At 27.7% G+C, this 21,166-nt stretch overlaps 1 protein-coding gene across 2 annotated transcripts in view; it reads left to right on the plus strand.

Annotated features, from left to right (window-relative positions):
* Window positions 1-21,166, plus strand: part of LOC107451879 (uncharacterized) — a 77,405-nt gene that overhangs the window by 31,378 nt on the left and 24,861 nt on the right. For both annotated transcript variants that reach the window (XM_043050110.3, XM_043050109.3), the window contains 4 exons: window positions 5,928-6,099; window positions 12,133-12,516; window positions 14,452-14,669; window positions 20,241-20,447. In XM_043050110.3, the coding sequence (XP_042906044.2) occupies window positions 5,928-6,099; window positions 12,133-12,516; window positions 14,452-14,669; window positions 20,241-20,447 (981 nt within the window). The remainder of the gene's footprint in view (window positions 1-5,927; window positions 6,100-12,132; window positions 12,517-14,451; window positions 14,670-20,240; window positions 20,448-21,166) is intronic.

A 21,166-nucleotide genomic window follows, 5' to 3' on the forward strand; every position in this document is an offset into this window, starting at 1 on the left:
TAACACATCCTGCGCATCTTCATTCCTTATACCTTAAAGACATTGGATTTTGTACCTCAATTTAATTTTACCTTTTAAAATATTTATATCTCTTTTTTAAACCAAGTGCTCGTTTTTTAAACCAAGTTCGTGGTGCATTATAGTCTTTTCTGGCGCCCAAAACCTCAAATAACTCATCTTCATTGTTTTCATCTCTATCCTTGGGAGCAGGCATTCAATCAGATATTGAAGGAATTGAAAAGTAGTGGGATGTGTGTTGCAGTTGATATACATGTCATCGACTTTAAAAGATTTTCAGACCTGTAATTTTATTCTGAAGGGCCTATGTTCCAGTTGGATACCGAGAAGCAATAAACCCTGAGAAACTTTATTAACCCCATTTGTAATGTATTTTAGGCAAAACTGACCAACACTGTAGAAATCAAATTTAGAGCTTCCAGAACATTTGTTTTTGCTTTAGAAGCATCTTGCAGGTCACTGGAATCAAGAAAAAGAAATGATTACCAGTCATTTAATGTAATCTTGTTCTTTAAATTTTTAGATAGTTCCTAGATTTAAAGATTGAATTTTGCTGGAGAAAATTCCACTTGCAAATTTTCCAGTTTAAGCTCTCATGCTTCCTTTAATTACCTTTCCTGTGCTTTACCCATCCCACCGCTACCCTTTTGATTTCCACTCAAGAGGGAAATCCTCTCTCACAGGACAAGATAGATTAGAAAGAATGTCAAAAAAAGCTACAAACAGCTAATAAATTTTTTTTTATTTATTTTTTTTTAAGCAAAAAAAGTTTGTGTGAAATTTCTTGAGAGAAGGATTTTGATCTGTTAGAAAAAAGTATAAAACATGATTTTTTTAAAAAGGGTAACATAAAATCTTGCATAATTTAACATTATCGATATCAGCAATTTCCCCGGACTAGCAGAAAAAGACTAAGGAAGCAGGATAATGTACGAAACAGACACTATAAAATTGGAGTTCTGCTGTAGCATTGTATTTTTAGGAATATGTTAATAATTTTTTATGTGTATTATATATTTATACGTAAAATAGATTGCATAAACTAAATAACAATGGCAGATACTTCTTTTCATAATAAGACAACGTCAACTATTAAAAATAACAGCTTCTATAGCTTATATTTTCATTATATCATTTCATTCTGTATAATCTCCACTTCAGTAATAGTTTTTATTCTTTTCTTAACTATTTTGCATAAAACTAGACAATAATCTTTAGTTTTGAACAGTTTAAGAGAAATAAAAGGTCTACCTTAAGGAGATAAATGAACAACTATTTCAGCATCTGAACTGCTATTTAATTAATCATATGCTTATAGTGAACAACTAAGAAATAATTAGTTCATTTATAGTGGCAGTCTTTTTTTACACTTATTTGAATAAATGATACAAAATTTTTAGTTGAGGTTCAAAAGTAGATAAGTATGACTTTTTATTAAAAATGAAGAAATGAAAAAGTGTTTAAAATGAGTCATTTTGCTGGACTGAATAATGTGTGTGTTTATAAACAGGCGCATGGGAGAGCGAATTGATAGTGCAAAAAACGCAACTTTCTTCAAAATTAATAATTTATAAACCAAACACTGTATTAATGCAATTAATAGTTTCAACAGTACTTCTAAATAATCTTTTGGATATAGTGAACCATCATTTATTGCTTGGTCTGCAGATGTTTCATAGTAATGAGATCAGGGTGTCGCATGGTATTTACCATGTGAGGTTTTTTGCGGTATTTACCATGGTTTTCACCGTCTTGGAAAATACTTGTGTTTTTCCCTGGTTTTTTACGGTCTATAAAAATTTTTTCCCATTGTGTATTAACTGTTTTGTAAAGATAACCATTCTTCGCATCCTCAAAATTTTTTTTTTATTGTTTCTGCTATTTCTGTGAATGTCTTGAATGAAATATTTTTCTTAGTTGCAGTAATGGTTCAGCAAGGTGTAATTTTAAAATAATATCTTTAGCTACAATGTTTGTCATTTTTTAATAACTTTTAGGGGTCCTTCTAGACCAGGGGTTTCCAACTTACATGAGGCCGGGGGCCACAATTAAAAACACAAATCAAGTGGCGGGCCGCAACTTTATCAAAATTTTTTGTAGGGCTCTTTTATGTTTGAAGACACATTAAATATTACTGACAGAGTTTTATTAAGTTGTACAAAACAAAAGTATTGAATTACAAATTAAAATAAGAAGTAGATTTTTAAAAATATTTAATTTTTATTAATAATATTTTTAAAAATATTACATAAATATTAAAAATTTGGGCTACAATAACTTTCAAGTGAGCACCTATCTATTAAACAATTAATATGCAACAGATATCTAATTGTTAAGGTATTAAAACTTACATAGTAGCACACAAAATATTCAATGAGAAAATTGAGGTTTGTCTGCTGCAACCACCAGAGAATAGATATTTACATTTTAAATTTACAAATGTGTGTGTAAATATTTTCGTCCAAAATGAGTGGTTTCTAAAAGTTAAATCGGAGAATTTCTTCGAGAAAATTTCTGATACGCACATGCTAAATTATATTCACAAAATAAGAAAAAAATGAAATAAAAAAGAGCAACATACACGATTATTTTTGTATTTGAATAAATATTTTCTTGGATGCAAAACCTGAAAAATAAATTTCTTTGCACCGTTGGTATGTTAAATTTCACAGAAACGAAGAAATTAGGTTTTTATTAACGAGAAAAGTATTTTAAACCCATATAGATTTTTTACGAAAATTGTCCGCAAAAAAATGACAGCTAATATATTTTAGTTCGCGGGCCGAAAAAAAAGGCTTAGCGGGCCGGATGCGGCCCCCGGGCCACCAGTTGGAAACCCCTGTTCTAGACCCAAAGAGAGCAGGGTGATAAAAGCTGAAAATTGTAAACAAATGGAATTTATAAACCCTCAAAAAGACCATCCACCACAAAAAAAGCACTGTATTTAATAAAAAGTAGCATAGCTTTTAAGAAATCCAAAATATACAAATTTCTTAATTTTATCATTACAAAGAAATCTTTTTTTCAAAGAGCTTAACTTAATATCTCCCCAGTTGAATTTGCACATTAAATTAAATCGGGTTTAAAATTAGCACAATGCGTGAATTCTAAAATCTTACATGTTGTAAAAATAATCTGTTAAAAATATTAGGGTCTTAAAAACAATGTGGAAATGTCTGGAGAAACAGAAAGTGACTTTAATAACTGCAAAAAAGCGATTGGAAATTAATGTTAATTTAGGATGCAATCTGCCTGATGGAAAAGTGATCACTGAAAGATTAAATGTGTTAGCCATAACATTGTCTTAAAATATCAAAATTGTAAAAAATGATGAGGAAATAGTCGAGAAGCGACAAATAATTGCCGCCAAAATAAATTGATCTGCTGGATATACAATAGAATCGTGTGATAGATAGATAGAATACAATAACACTCTATGAAGACTATCAGAATAAGAACAAACAAGCAGAAATGGCCGAAAACGGATAAATATCAACCGAAAATAACTATCATCTGGGTTTGAAATGAGTGGTCGTTAGTTGTGCTTGCTTCCAAAAATTTAAATTTGACTTGAAGTTTACACCCGGTCATCAGTTTTTTTAACAAACCTTTGTTTCACCAATTAAATCCTGGCCAAACTATATGATGGACAGGTAGTGACACGATACAAGCATCTTGCAAATACTTTTTATGTTTTGGCAATTTGTTGTTAGTTATTGCTTGAGTTTCAATGCTAGTTAAAGTATAATGTGAAGAAAGGAATAGAGTGTTATGGAAAAACAAAATTTGATATTAAATAGGTGTGTTCGCTTTTTACTACTTGTTTTTTTTTATCATCCAAACTCATATTGTATTTGTGGCAATCAGTTTAATTTTTAAAAGTTATTAATGAATATTCTGTTATGATCTAAAATAATAGAATGTTAAATATATTTTTTATTTATTTTTTTTATTCTTAAATATGTAGATATTGAAAATTTTTATGAAGTTAAAGAATTAATTCTTATCAAGCTTAATAAAAATTATTTTAAGTTTAGTGACCACAAAATTATGTAAGTTTTTCATTAATTTAAATATTTAAATATGATAGGATATCATATTAAAGTATATACTATCATAGATTTTTTTTATTGAATAAGGTCATTCTGAAATTAAAAAGAAAGTTTATTAAATTTTTGAAATAACATTTTAATTTATCAGTTTGGATAAAGTTGAGAAAAAAATGTTTCATTAAGCAAACCTTAACTTTTAGATAGATGTTTTGTTTAGTAAATTATAACTTCTTAGTTGTTTTTTCTTTCTATTTTCTTGAAGAATATTCTACACTAATATTGTCTTGATTTTTTGTGTTATTTCCTCCTAATTTTCTATTGAAACCACTATGAGGTATATTTTTGCCATAAATATTTTTTTAATTGCTTATCATATATTGATTTATAAATTAATCTAACTTTTAGCCAAAATAATACATTTGTGTATTTATGTTATTAGTGGTCTTGATAATAAAAATTTTTTTTCTTTCTAATGATTACATCATTGATATTCCTTTTTGTTGTTCCTCTGATTTTTGAAATCTTCTTCTATAAAAAATTATTTTTTAAATCATTTAAACAAATTATTGTTTTGAAAAATTTAGATCATTGAGTTCATTTACAAACTGAAATAAGTAAAATAATTTTTTTTCCTAATCTAATTTTATGAAAATAAATGCTAAAAGATATTACCTATCTTTTATGATTTCCTTATTTTACAGTATCCTTATCACTACTGAAGAAAATAAATAAAAAAATTATTACTTTTTATAATAAAATAATAATTATTATTAATATAATAATTATTAATATCATTATTATTAATATTAATTCTTTTTTAATAAAATTTTCAAAATTCTGCTTATTTGAGCTTCATTGTTATTTTTTTGTATATAAATGCAGCTGTAATAAAGTTATGGCATATAATGACATAAAACAATAATGTAATTTATAGCTATAATTTTAATATTTTATTACTGGTTATTGGCTCAAATTGAAAATCTAATACATTTATCAGTTCTCTAAATTTTCTGTAGTGAGAAGATTTGCCTCAACTGGTAGCATGAAAAATTAGTTTTGCGATTACAATTTAGTAGGTAGCTTACATCATAATCACTTGTCCAGTGTTTTGTTACTTGCTGACATACGTATATATTGTCTAATAAATTAATATTTGCTAATTACTAATATTAACTATAATACAGAAATAATATATATTACTATCAGTTATAATATAAATAACTGACCACTATATCTGTAAATAAATATACATGGGTTAGTAATAACCAGGTTTTTCCCGTGGTTTTTGCGGGTAAAAAACATAGTTTTTATCATGTCTGATAAAAACCCAACCCTGAATGATGTCTGGATTGGATTTTTAATTAAATTGTTCTTTATAAAATATGTTTTAAGAGCATAGATTCTCATTTATTAATAATAATTTAATTAATAAGTTGTTAATTTTATGATATAGTTTTCTGCTAATTTCTCAATGTTTTTGTCTTTTTCATTGAAACTTTTACAAAATCTAGCTTTGACAGAAAGGTTTTGAAATTAAAATATATTTTAGACAGGAGAATAAGAACCATTGTTTTTGTTGTTGATTTTAGCAGTGTATCCAAATCTTGCCAATCCTAGAATATACTGAAAATACTACATAAATGATAAGATTTCAATTTAGCACTTATATCCTGAATGTTTAGTATCAACTTTTTTACTCTTCTCTTCGATGAATTTTGATACCAATCTTTATATTTTGTTATTTATTCCAAAGTATATATTTTTCTTTTTGAATTGTGACTAAAGCTTATGTTATAACAACGAATAAATTTTAATTTTACAGTTTTATTTACATTAAAATTATTAACTTATATAAAGGTATCCCCTAAGGCTTCTCCACAACCATTTTTCAATCCTTCAAATGCTTTAGCAAGTGCTCAACAACTAGCTACCTCTTCACAATCACTAAGTCATCAGTTTTTCCCTCATGAGGCCAATGAAACCAGGAAAGCATTATTCCAGCCTGCAACATCATCAGCCTGTCTTTCTGGTACGTTACCCTTTTGCTAACTGATTTATTAATTATAAGTCATTATACATATTTTTGTTGATAAAATGTGTTGTTTTCTCTTGAGGTGAATTATTGTCATTGCATGTTACATCAGCTTCTTACAAAGGATTGATTTAAACCAGCGATTCTCAACCTGTGGGGCGCGCCCCCCTAGAGGGGCGCGAGCACACCAGAGGGGTGGCGCGAGAATATTCAAGAGAAAATATTATTTAAAAAAATTGATTAACTGGATGAAAGGAAAGCGCACATATACATAGAAAACAAAATACATTTTGACATATTTAGTAACATATTAAAGTGAAACAACTCATTAAATCAAAATTTAAGGTGGGGAGCCAAGGGTGGCTTGGCCTTAAGGATTTTTTTTATAATTTTCTGATTAAGTCTGTGTATCTGAATTTTTTCTGTAACATCTTACACCTATCTCTAATATATATCACATATACTTTTAATTGTAAAATAAAATTTCATTTATTTTATAGTGCAATTTTAAAATTTTAGCTTCTGCACCTAAGGTTTCGCACAGGTTCTAAAGATGAGCCATGTTTTGAAATCACTTTTTCACTTACTCAAATTATCTTTAGAAAAAACACTTGGACTGGCAAACTTCTTTTAAAAAGGCACTTTAAGTGTCTTGCTGGTAGGAACAAGTTTCCCGACTTTAAAAAAGATATTTGTTTTCAGAGTGTATAATTTGTTTATTGATTTTACTTTGATAGTTCTTGCGTGAAGTCACTAGCGATTCTTTCGAGTTAACTCATTAGAATTAATCAAGAATTATTGAGTTAATTTTTTCAGAAGGATAAGCCAACAAGTAAGAGTTAAATAACCATACTAGAGTTAACTAACTAAACCCATAACTAATCTAAAAATATCCAAATTTGCAGGAAAATACCAGAATCGACCACAAAAACACTCATAACTACCATAAAAATAAAAAAAATACCTGAAAAATGACTTTAAAATGCAAACAAAACAAACTTGAAACAAAGTATCGCAAAGTCTACTAAAGTGCAAAATACCAGAACGTCAAAATATTATAAAAATTTAAAAAATACCAGAGTTCCACATTTGCTTAAAATGAAATAAATCAATTGGCATTTAATTCAAGCATTCCTTTTTGAGAAATAATATGCTACGTAATGATTTATAATTAACTCTTTTATAGATTTCACGTTTGCTTCCGAAGGTGGCCCGAGTGTCGCGCCACTTGGGAACATACATAAGGTCTCTCTTACCATTTGCACGACATAAAACTATTAATCTGATAGATTAATTCGAATTAAAGTAATGTGGTTAAAGAAAAAGAAATAAACTTTTAAGAAACATATTATAACTCAAAGTTCTAAGAATTTAAACACATTATCTTCTCACCTGGAAATTAGAACGACAACTGCAAATAATTAAATCACTTCACACAATGGATGCCATTCAAAGAAATATCTTCCAATTTAGCCTTGTGCACCTCAGATACAAGATTTACAATGCAGAAGGGACATCTTATGATTCAAAATAAATTTCATTTTACTTTGGGGGGGGGGGGCTACGTTAGGAGCACTGGCCACATTTGGCTTACCCACCTTACTTAATCAAACATACTAAATTTTTTAAAACAAATTTATAATTTTTAGTGACTTCCTCGGGTCTGTCCTGCAGAGCAAAGTTTTTTGAGGTGAGGCTTAATATTAGAAATAGCCACTCTCAGTCCTGTTTCTATATTTTGCCGTGATCTATATTTTGTCTTCAAAGAAGTCACAGCAGAAAATCCAGTTTCACAAAGGTAGGATATTGAAAACGGTAATAGAATGCGAAATGCCCTTTGTTTCAGTGCAGAAGAATCCTCCTCCTGCCAAAATTCAAGTAGTGATTTATTATTAAATTGCATTTCAGTTTCGCCACTTGTCGTGAAGTCTATGAATTTTTCTTCCTCATCAATTGAGAGTCCTTCGGGAGTCTTATGAAATGGATTCCTAACCCACTCGTAACTTGCTAGCAGTTTGTCATGAGCAGGAAAATACTTTTTAAAATTCTTTGCCAGCATGGCTAAATGATTTTCAATGGTTACAAACGTAACTTTCATATATTCTTCTTCAGCCTTATAAGTTTTAGTACAATTATCCACATTTGCAAACATTGTTAGGTTTTTTTGCTTTAAATTTCTCCCCCACAATTCTAATTTTCTACAAAAAGCATTAACTTCATCACTCGTATCCAACATATGTGTATTTGCTCCTTGGAGTTTAAGATTCAAGTTATTTAATTTCTCGAATATGACGACCAAGTATCTCAATTTCATCACAAATAAACAATAGTGAAAATTCCCGGTTTCCGGTCTGTTATCTTCTAAGGAAATGACGATTTCTTCTCTTAATTCATGAGCACGTTGCAAAAATTTCTCACGTGATAAACATCTTGCCTCACATTTAAATAGTAACTCTGAATGTACTGAACCCATGTCATTACAAAGAGCAGGAAAGATTCTCGATCTCAGGGTTCTCATTTTTATATAATTTGAAATGGTTACAACCGCAGTTAATACAATATTTAAACCAGGACGTATTTCTTTCGAACCCAAAGCTTCTCTGTGGATCATGCAATGTGTCCAGACGCATTGAGGCGATTTTTGTTTTACTAGTGCTTGTATACTTTCGAACCTTCCGGATATTGAACAAGCATGTTCCGATGCATATTCCAGTGCATATTCCGATGCATATTCCAGTGCATATTCCGATGCAATTTTTGCATTCTGTGTTTGCATCATTCATAACATCATTTAAAATAACAAATAATGCTAGCGCTGTTGTTTTGAGTTCTATTGATTTGCAGAAAAGTAGTTCTACTACTGACATATTATCACAAAATCAAACATAGGCAATGAAATGAGCATCTGTATTAATATCTCTTGCTTCAAAGTTTATTGAAAACATTTTGTCACGCAACATTGAGAAAAGCTGACACTACATTTTCAGCTGTATCACCAATTCGACGAGCAACAGTATCATTTGAAAGAGGTATGGACTGTAATTGTTTTGAAAAATTAACTCCAAACATAGTTTCTACAATCTCAATTGCTGCTGATTTTTACTTTACTTTTGTTTTGGTAGTTAGTTAAAAATAATTTAAAGACAGAATTAAAAATACTCAATATATATTATTGTTGCATACATTTTACTGAAAGTGGGGGGCGCGATGAAAATTATGATTGAAAACTGGGCCGCGAATACTGAAAGGTTGAGAAACGTTGATTTAAACAGTTAAAAAAAATCAATATTTTCTTTTATTTTTATTAATGGCTGGGCTTTCCAAGATTTATTCAATCATAATTTTTTTAAAAACTCATTAAATTTTTTTTTACCTGGAAGTTAAGTTAGATGAAATTCTCATTATCCGAACGGTAAATATTGGGAAAATGACCATGAACCATACTTTGATATCAGTGTCCATAAACCAGCAAGAAGACTCCCAACGCTTCCAAAAGAATGATTCAGTGGCAATCTGAGGGGGGCGAAGAATTTTCCATCTGAAATAGAGTTGCCGTAAATGCCATCTGGCGAGCGGATCGTGGGCGTCTGCTGTTGTTTGAATGGAATTTCTAATTTAAAAAAAGAGGCAAGATAAGCATTTTAAAGTGTTGCTGCATTTTATACTGTGGAGAGGGAATATTTTTATTATTATTTCATTTATAATTCATAATTTATGAAAAATTAGGTAGAAAAATTTTGTTAACTATTCTTTTTAAATACTTTGAAAATGAACATCTTATACCTGAAAAATAATTTTTTTTTCTATTTCCACAGTTGTTTTATTTCAGTGTTTATCATTTTCAAGATGATGAACCTTTCAAACAACTGTAGTAAAACAGTGCAATTTTTTCTTACACTCAATAAAACCAATTCTTATGAGCTATATAAAAATAAATAATAATTGAAGAGCAAATATATGATTTATAATTTACTTTTCATGCCATCTAGCAAACATCAACTTTTAAATACATGCATAATACAAATCAGAATTTGCCAAAGAAGAGTCTTTGGGTGGGCCCACTTGAAAAAAAAACAAACAATTTTTAAAAGTTTTTTTCCTCATTTTTAAAAAAAAAAATTTATAGTAGGTAATAGATTTACTTCAGGAGTGAAATAATTGTAAATTATGTCATTAATTTAATTATTGTCATCAATTTATTAAAATCATGAACATGAACTACTATAAGGAATTAATTTTGCACAATAATACTATAATTTGGAGAAGAACATTGAACTAATTTTATAGTAACCAAAAGCTGATCTCATAGTAACCAAAATCTATGCTAATGCAGTAGAAAAAATTTGAGGATCATGAAATAATTGTAAATTTTTATGTAACAATCTGTTCGTCATTAAGAAATAAAAATAATAACTTGGCAATCTGAAATCTCCTAAATAGTTACATTGCAACTAAACAAGTGATGAATAGTTACCAAACATTTCGCTTACATGTTAGAAGCTAATTTGGCAATTTTGAAAAACTCAGGAGTAAAACTTTTTCTGAAAAAACCCAGTTGGGCTGGGCTTTTTCAAACCCTGATACAAATGCCATCTAGAAAAACAATATTTTTTTTTTATGCCTTTATAATGCATAAATATAATTATGTCTCATTCTTAAGAAAAAAATGATTTAACATTTTATAGAACAAAAGCAATTGCTGTAAAATAGAATGATAACGTTATGTTAATGTATTAGCTGACTTTTTTTGATTAATTTTTGGTAAGCTATGCTTGAAAACAAATATTGTAACCACTGATTAATGAAACTTATTCATTTTACTGACTTACCTACAGTTTTTAGCCTCAAAAGAAGGCTATATCCCACTTCCACTTATACAATTTTTATCTTTTAATCTAAATGTTTAATGTACATTTTATTTTTTATTTGAAAATAAGTCATTTCTTTCTTTTTTTTTCTTCTTTTTTTTAAAAAAATATACTTAGTCCAGAAAACTTGACAAAATATAAATATTTTATAAATGTTTTGTATAAAAAATAAATGTAGTAGATGCATTGAAAGAATTTTTTAAAGATGTTTTCCCAAACATTTGTATATTAGTGTTGTAATATACTTTTAGAGATATTTGATTCTCTTGCTGTGGAAGTACTCTTTGAGAAGCAAATATTTTTAACCTTTAAACGTTTAAAAACTTATTTAAGAATTACACGTGGTGACAGGCTCTCTGGTTTAGTACTTGTGTATCCGTACCGAGTAAATGAAAAATCACAAATCAGTTACTGATAAATTTGCATGTTATTATTTCCAATATATATTTGCAATTATTGAAATTATATGCAGAGCGATTTTTTTTTCTCTATGTCTTCAATTTATTATGCTATTTCAGTTTTTTATAGCTATTTTTTCAGTCTTTTATTTATCATCCTTTTGACTTTTTTTTTATGAATCAGCAGATATTATAATATTTTATTCCTTTAAAAATATTTTATTTTTTACCTTAATTCTCTTTTTATTTTGCTCATACTTACTCTATACTTTATTATTTATTCTAAGAGTCCTTTCTAATAAACCTTTGTTTTTACAACAATGTTTTCATTTAGTCATTCTTGACATCCAAATACCTAGAATTTCATTTTTGCCTATCCAAAATGTACCAATTCTTGTGCATTCCAGATAATTATTCTTTGACTCTACTTATTTTAGTTCTTGCTTGAAAAAAATGTTTTAAATATTTGATTCTGGGAAAATATTAAAATTTACCAATTTAAGATTAAGTAATGCTATAAACACAGTATGAGTGCATATAACTGTTTAATCTTCATTTTTGGCTCTATTAATTTTGCTGCCATTCTAGTTTTATTAGTAATTTTAACTTTTTGCCTTTGATTGTGGGAGTCATTTGTTTGTAAAGAACTTTACTGTCTTATTCATTTGAACTATGTTTCAGGTGCTCCAAATAAATAAATATTTTTTTTTTTTGTGAGCAGTAAATAACGCCCTTTATCAAAATATATTTGTGTTTTCTTTTAGCACCAACATTATCAAAGCTTCTTGAAATGCCACCCAGTACACCTGGAAGATTGCCACCCCTTCCTGTTCTTGATCCTCCTCTCACGTCTGCAGCTAAAGTAATCAGTCCCCCAAAACAGACCGACCTGAAACCGCTCGAGTTTTCTCCTACTAGAAGATCTGCTGAAAAAATCCCTGCTTCTTTACAATTCACCACAGAACTTCAAGCACCTGCAACTTTTTCTGAACCCACTCTAAAAGCTGATGTAGCAAGTACTACTGTTAAATCATCGACACTCGGTGTAAAAATTGAATCGATGGACAGTTCGAAAGATGTTGCTCTATTAGAGGAAATTTGTGAGAGCCTACAAAACGAGACGCGTGCTGAACTGGAAGCTAAATTAGGTCAGAGATTACTTATAAATCATATTTTAATTCTAGTTCTGTTAAAAATGTGTTCACTATGTAGCAAAATGTATTAATAGTGTATAGAATTCTAAGTTGAAAAGAGTGTGGTTGCACAGAAGGGACATTCTTATAAGAACTCAATTTAACTAAAAGATAAATTGTTTAACTTACACTATTTATTAAGTTAGTGATAAAACATGGCAGACAGCATCTGCAGATTATAAGTTTCTTTTTATTAAAAAAAAATCTTTTAGTATCATCGTATAAATTTAAATAACATAAAAGTCTTTATGTATACATTTTAAGTTTTAATGTATAATTTTTCTTATATTTGCTAACTGTACATCGCTGAATTTTTACAACAATAATATCATTCTGACTGCATAGAGGTGGCAGACGAATTTGGATTTCGGAAGATAGTGCTGATTCGCTCTGTCGATTTCACTTTTGGGACATTAATTTTAAAATCATTCAAGAACTATTCATTGCTATGTGTAAAATTTTGGTACTAGTTTTGTTTATCACAAAAAAAAGCATTCATTTTAAAATTTCTTCCAATTTAATAGCAAACGGTATTCCTTTTTAGAATAATTTGTATATTTTTAAACATTGGTTTTGGGGTAGAACCGAGAGAAGAAAATTTTAATTACAGAAAGCAATCAATTTAGTTCTTCACCACTGTGAGTATTTATTATTTCGAGTACTTTAGAAAAAAGTATGTTTTTATTATTAATTAGACGGTTTTATGAAATTGCAGATTTAGGACTGCATAAAAGAAAAGGATTAACTTAACTCGCTTACCTTATGCTACTGAGTAGATTTCAACTTTATAAGTTCTAATATGTATCATTATAACTTTGTTTGTTTGAAGTTCTTGCTTTTGATTTGAAGTCAATACGGACTGAAAAGTGAAGTTTGTTTCCTTTAAAACTACCGAGATCTTATTGAAAAAAGAAAGACGTCAGTAATCTATTATTTTTGAATAACGTAGTAAAAAATTAAAGTTTTTTTTTCATTGAGAAAATAATGCTTTATTAAATTCTTTCAGAAATGTTTTTAATGAATGCTTAGTCACATTCTTTTAACCAGTTTAAATAATAGTATACAAATAATGATAAAGAGAAATATAGTAAACATGCTTACATTTTTATGTGTTTGATATTAATTTCTGAAAGTCATGAGAAAGAAGTATTCAAAAACTCTGCACACATATTACAAAGAAAAAGAAGTTTAGAATCATTGCTTTTTCAACAAACATAGTAATAGTTAAAAATTAGTCTCATTAATTTTTTTATTATTTTTCATTGCAGCTTAATTAGAAAAACATTTATCACTGAGCAGTTATTATTTAAATTACATATAGTTAATACCCTGAAAACTTTGTAAAATATTGTTCCCAAATATTTCGAATTTACTTAGATAAATATGGTAATTTCATACTGAAATATTCATGAAAAGTAAGTGTAAAATAAAGCAATTTTATTTTACTACTGGGTGGTTTACGGACATGGTAAGTCAAAGAGTTCTGGGAATAGCCATAAAATTTTATGCATTTTGTAAGAATTTGATAAAAAATAATAAACATGGAAAAAAATTTGTTTTGAGTTTGTCCTATTTTGGTAACTATTTTCTATATTTATTTTTCTTGTTTATTATTTTTTTAATTTAAAATTGTTCCTATTTTTTAATTTTTTATTTTGATTATTAATTTTACTAAGAAAAAACTTGCTCTGATCTTTTCAAAGACGATGTAAAATCAATATACTTTTTTAAAAAAAAACTTCATCTAACTCTAATCATGAATTGAAAGTTTAGTGTATACATTTGTATTTTTATTTAATCTTAGTTCTAAATATGTTACATTACATGTAAAAGTAGATTATGTAACTTATTACTATTACCATAAGAGCTAAACAATTATGTTATTTATAGAAATAGTTGAACAAGAGTTGTCATCTTTGGCTAGTGTCAAAATCGAACAAAATATAAACAAGAGAGAAGCAATAAGCAGCAGTGATGACTTTTCCCCAGATCTATTGTCTGACATCAAGTTGGATAAAATAGAAGATTTAGCAGACATTAAACCTGATCTTAGTCTGTTTACTGATGATTGTCCATTGATTTCTAAAGCAGAAAATGATGAGAAAGAGGTAAGTGCTAAACATTTCTTAGTATTTAAATTTGTTTTGTAATGAAATTGTTCTAAATCTCATTTTTAAAAAAATGGCAATGTTATTGTTATTAAAATATTTTAAAAAGTGTGTTACATTTGTGAAGAAACAAACAGTGAATTTAAAGACTAGCTATAATAACTATTATAGCTAGTTATAATTTCTAATTTTGTCTTAAAGAATTAAAAAAGGTTTTAAAACTTCAATGTTTTGTTTCAGGTGTAAGTTATTCTTTACACACTTAGTCTCATAAATGCCTACTATTTCAGACATTACCATATAATGTTTTAGACTTACGTTTTGCATAAAAAAAAACTTTTGAAATTTATTGATTTTAAAAGTTTTTTTAAAATTCAGTGATGAAAGTAACCTTTTCCCCGCCTGTTGCCAGCATAATTCTATTTAATATTTACTTTTTTTTTTATTATTCTTCATTATGTCATTATAAATTTTAGTTTGATTTGAAACAAGTTTGGAAAAACAAGTTAGTTTTAAAGTATAATGATTTAGATGAAGTAATGTTTAAAATTGAATGGCTTTATTTGTCTTCAGAACAGCAACAAATGTTTGCTCCTAACATAGTAAAGGTATCATAATGAATGAAAATTACGATCTTGATCAGAAAATAAAATGAAAGAAAGAAATATAAGTTGTTAGAATTTTTTTAATGTGTTTTAATTAGACATTATTTAATGTTTTTACTATTGAAGTTCTTTGATCTTTTATTAAATATTAACAAAATAATAAATATTAAGTGTATTTTATTTAACATAGTTGCAAGGGATGAAAACAAGCTATATAGGAGTTTAGTTGGAATACTCCTATATATAAATTTAAGAAAATCTTTTAAATTTCAGATAACATTGCATGATATCAACAATTCAAACAATATTGAATAATTGAAACAAGTCTTAAGTAAGATTTCTAATACAGTCTACTAATTGTAATACAGTTTACTAATAAATTAAAAATAATTTTGCTGTTCCCCTTTTGTATTTTCATGTGCTAATTTTTTTTTAAATGTATACAGTCTACACCTGATATAATAATTAAAGTGAGGTTGCTATATTGTGACTACATAAAATTGGTCCAAATGTTTACTTAGATTTCAGAAATACTTTGTTTACTTTGGCAAAAACATGTGCTTAAATTGAGTTATGAAACTGACTATTGCACAGTTTTTTTTTATGTCATTAAACTAAAAGTTTTATTTAATATAGTACATTAAAAGCTAAAAATACATTTATTTACATTTCCAAATGATATTTTTTAATGTTGCGCATAAACTTCAGATTGAATCATGAAATTGATGTCCTGGAATGTTATGGTATCTGCTTTTTAAATTACATCACTATTTTTAATTATTGTAAACAATGTGTTTTTCAGAATGTTGAGTTCAGGAATTTGTATTATTCTTTCACTTCGCTTGAAATTTTTTTTTTATTTCAGCTAGTATTACACTGGCTAGGAGCAGCTGTTTTCACTAATAACGTTCGTCCGGAGAACGAATAAGACTAAAATAAAGACAAATGCGAATAGCACGGTATGTTTTAACTCCAAAATAAACCACATCTTCACAAAAAGAGGGAATTCAATTTTTAAACAAGAAAAATATGTTTGATGAATAGATTTTGAACCCTTTGAAAAGAAAAAAACTCAGTACAAAAAATGCAAACTGCAAAAAACTCTTGATTTCTAAATGATGTTGCGATATACTCTTTAAATTCTCACTAATGGCTCTATTTTCCCCAAGTTTTTTATCCATAGATTACACTCAGGACCTCCAAGATTTAGAATAGGTCACACTTTATTTATTCATAGAGAATTCAAGGTGTTTATTGAGTTGTAACATCAATAGAAATAGTTTTTTTTCTTTAGTCTCTTTTTATTGATTAACTCTTCAATGGAAAAAATATTAGTTTTGAAAACACACAAATGTCTTTCTATTTTTGAAGCGACTTTCTGGGAATATAGAAAAATTAAACAAAATTTCAGTCACTGTATTTGAATGAATGGTTCAGTTTGGCTGTTCCAGTTAGCGTTAAATAACATTACATCTATGGAATAGCAAATGGGACTTTATGTAGTGGTCAATACAATGGAAGACCATTCTTTGTCTTGATTTTCAGCATTTTTAGAGTGCACAATTTCAATTAAAACTTGAATTTGTAAAATCAGTTGAGTTTAATAACTCTCTCTATGTGGAAGAAAAAAAAAAGAAAACTCGTCCGAAACATGTTTCAAATGGAAAGGATTTAAAGAGAAAAATCCCTTCCTAAGAAGAATGAATCATCCTTTTTAGAGTGCACGATTTCAATTAAAACTTGAATTTAAAAAATCAGTTGAGTTTAATAACTCTCTCTATGTGGAAGAAAAAAAAGAAAACTCGTCCGAAACATGTTTCAAATGGAAAGGATTTAAAGAGAAAAATCCCTTCCTACGAAGAATGAATCATCCTTTTTAGAGTGCACGATTTCAATTAAAACTTGAATTTAAAAAATCAGTTGAGTTTAATAACTCTCTCTATGTGGAAGAAAAAAAAGAAAACTCGTCCGAAACATGTTTCAAATGGAAAGGATTTAAAGAGAAAAATCCCTTCCTAAGAAGAATGAATTATCCTTTTTAGAGTGCACGATTTCAATTAAAACTTGAATTTAAAAAATCAGTTGAGTTTAATAACTCTCTCTATGTGGAAGAAAAAAAAAGAAAACTCGTCCGAAACATGTTTCAAATGGAAAGGATTTAAAGAGAAAAATCCCTTCCTAAGAAGAATGAATTATCCTTTTTAGAGTGCACGATTTCAATTAAAACTTGAATTTAAAAAATCAGTTGAGTTTAATAACTCTCTCTATGTGGAAGAAAAAAAAAGAAAACTCGTCCGAAACATGTTTCAAATGGAAAGGATTTAAAGAGAAAAATCCCTTCCTAAGAAGAATGAATTATCCTTTTTAGAGTGCACGATTTCAATTAAAACTTGAATTTAAAAAATCAGTTGAGTTTAATAACTCTCTCTATGTGGAAGAAAAAAAAAGAAAACTCGTCCGAAACATGTTTCAAATGGAAAGGATTTAAAGAGAAAAATCCCTTCCTAAGAAGAATGAATTATCCTTTTTAGAGTGCACGATTTCAATTAAAACTTGAATTTAAAAAATCAGTTGAGTTTAATAACTCTCTCTATGTGGAAGAAAAAAAAGAAAACTCGTCCGAAACATGTTTCAAATGGAAAGGATTTAAAGAGAAAAATCCCTTCCTAAGAAGAATGAATTATTGCTGATGATTCAGTATTGGAACAAAATTTGCTTAATGAACCTCATCCTTTTTACATTTTCTAATTGTGTCATTTTACACCTGTTTTTTATCATAAGTCAGCAGCAGGCACTTGACCCCAAGGTCATGCACAGCAGGTGTTTCACATATTGGCTACTGAAGAAGAAATGTAAAAAAAAAAAAAAAAAAAAAAAAAAAAAAAAAACCTTATTTCTGCATTACTGTTTCTTTTTTTTAAAAATATAGGTATACTAAATTGTAATTCTTAAAATACTACTACTTGTAATTACTAAAATTTTTAATAAAAGAAGTACTTGCTGAACTCTAAAATATGCTTCATATAAAAATTAAATACTGATGTGACTATCCTATTGTGGCTCCTATTCTAGAAAATAAAGTTTATTTATTGTATGTTTATTGTCTGTTATAAATGTCATTCATTTTGTGTTTAAAATGATCTGTGGTTATTGATATTGTTTAAGGGGCTTAACATTATGTGTTAGTTTTGTTACTTTTATTAGCATTTTCTTCTGTTGTTGTAACAGTGAAGATCTTCTTTTTTAAAATTAGAGGCTGGGGTGTCTCTCTTTCTTCAGAGTGACAAAAGTTTTTTTTCCTTCTAAATTCCTTTAATTTTGTTTTTTTAAAAAATTTTCACTAAAACTTATCACGCTAAAAGTTACTCACACTCCTTAAAAAAAAATTTTCATTATCTAAATTTTTTTTTCAGATTACAGTCCACCCTTTTAACGCTTATTATTTTATTTTAAACAGTCATTTAATTTAATGGTTATTCACTAATTTTATTGTATAATTTTGATGTATTTCAAAACTCACAATGGAATGCTTACATAATATTTTTATTTTAAAACTACTATAGTTCAAATTTAAGAATTGTCCACTGATTTCTCATCATTCATCATGTTTTTGTCTTTTAGTCATCTTATAAAAAAGAAACTCAGCATTTTTGCTGTTGAAAATTCAGGCTCCAAGTTTTCTCACCCTATCTCATTTTTTCTTAAAGTTTTTTTAAATTTTTTTTTTAGTTAACTTGTTTCTATCTAATTTTTTTTTAAACATTGAATGGTGTCTAATTTTTTTTATTGTTGTGGAAAATTAGAGAAATATACAAAAAAAAATTTTTTTTTTCAAAGCAATGGGTCTCTCCACTGCTTTGAAGGGCTAAATACTCTATTTTTTAGCCCTTCGTTGTGGATTATGCTATTTTTTAGCCCTTTGATTTCCAATCTTAATAGTTTGCATGTATCACACCAAAAAATTTCCTAATTTTGTTCTTTTTTTTTAAAAAACTTATTATTATTTTTTTTGAAATGTTGTTTTATTTTCAAAGACTACAAAGCCTGTTATTATTTAGTGTTTCATTTTTCTTTATTATTTTTTATGGGCAATTTGTTTCTTTAGATTTTCCATTTTTTTTATTAATTTGTTTTTGATGCACCACTACTGCTAATATATTTTATTGTTTCCTATTTTTAATATGGCATATCACTTATTGCAAAAAGCATTGTAATGGGAAAAATTGAGTTTTTGTGCGCATTTTAGGTTGTAGAGTCTTTTATACCAACTTTTTTTCATAATGATATATGAAACATTGTGATAATATTTTCAATACATATAAAATTCAAAATACATGTATTGAAGAATTTAATGTTAAGGGACACTATCTAAGACAAAATATTTTGTTTTTATCTAACATTTTTTAATCAATGAAAATACTTTTTATGCAATCAGAATATCCTTAGAAATAGTGAGATTTCTTTATATAAATTGCCACATAAATAGAGTCTTTTATACCAACTTTTTTTCATAATGATATATGAAACATTGTGATATTTTCAATACATATAAAATTCAAAATACATGTATTGAAGAATTTAATATTAAGGAACAGTGTCTAAGACAAAATATTTTGTTTTTATCTTACATTTTTTAATCAATGAAAATACTTTTTTTATGCAATCAGAATATCCTTGGAAATTGTGAGATTTCTTTACATAAATTACCGCTGAGAAAAATATCTTTGTGTTGTAATTTTCATTTCAATTTATATGCAAATAAAATGTAAAATCTTTTAATTAGGCATTATTTCAAAAGTATTTTTCTGAAAAAAGAAATTGGTGATCTTATCTTAATTTTCTATAATTTATTAATGTTTAGCTTTCAAAAATTATGAAACTCAAATGCCTGTCATCTCTCCTGCCTGTTATAATATGACTCTCTTTTTATTTTATTATTTTTCTGACCTAACTTTATTTTTTACAGACTAGTCGAAAAATATTTAAGAGTAGGACTCCCAAGAAAACGCCATCCTCAGAAGATAAAGTAGAGGAAACTAATGTTTTGTCAACATCAACCAAAATTAATGTAGAACCTGAGAGTCCTGTAAAAAAGAAAACTGACCTTGATAGTCCTTTGTCTAAAATTTCTTCAAATTTAGATTCTGATAATGGACTGCTTGACAAGTTTTTGGTTTGTAGTTTTGTATTATTTAAATTAAGCAAAATTATGTATAAATGAGTATTAAAAGATAGAATATTATATCTCCTTTTAAGAAGTGGGTTTCTTTGGATTCAATATGTTAGGTTAAAACTAGAGTTATTATATAAAATATAATGTTTTTTTTATATTAATTTTATTGATTTTTGAAATTTCAAATTTTCTCATTTTTTTAATATTTGAATCCTATTTTTTACATTAAAAGTTTTTAGAGCACATTGAAATTAGACCATATGCTATAAAAAGTTTAGTTTTCAATCTCTTTTTATGTCTTAATGAGACTTATTAACTCATTAGCTTTTAAATTGAGCTGCTAGGTTGATTAGTTGATTGCAGTGGCCCTAACTGATGCAAGCAACTCATCCTATCTAATACAAAGTTAGCAAAAAATATATTATAAAATAATTAGAGAGTAACATTCCAAGAAGAAAATTACTCAAATCATTGAAATCCTTCAATTTTGGAATAGTTCTATAAATTCAATTTTACTCATTGTGTCATCTAGCAGGGGTGATTGTACTCCGGATGTACCCCAGAATTCCGGATTTTTCCAGATTCCTTCAGGTCTAGAAGCTAGGAGCAGGGCATGTGATTTTTTTGAGAATTACAAGTATCTCAAGACCATTGATTCATGGATTTCTGCGAATCAAAACTAATAATCCAACAAAATTTTCACCACAATCTAGCATTTC

The sequence above is a fragment of the Parasteatoda tepidariorum genome, chromosome 2, assembly GCF_982258835.1.
Source record: "Parasteatoda tepidariorum strain Cologne lab strain chromosome 2, Ptep-v5.0, whole genome shotgun sequence".
Classification (NCBI taxonomy): domain Eukaryota; kingdom Metazoa; phylum Arthropoda; class Arachnida; order Araneae; family Theridiidae; genus Parasteatoda; species Parasteatoda tepidariorum.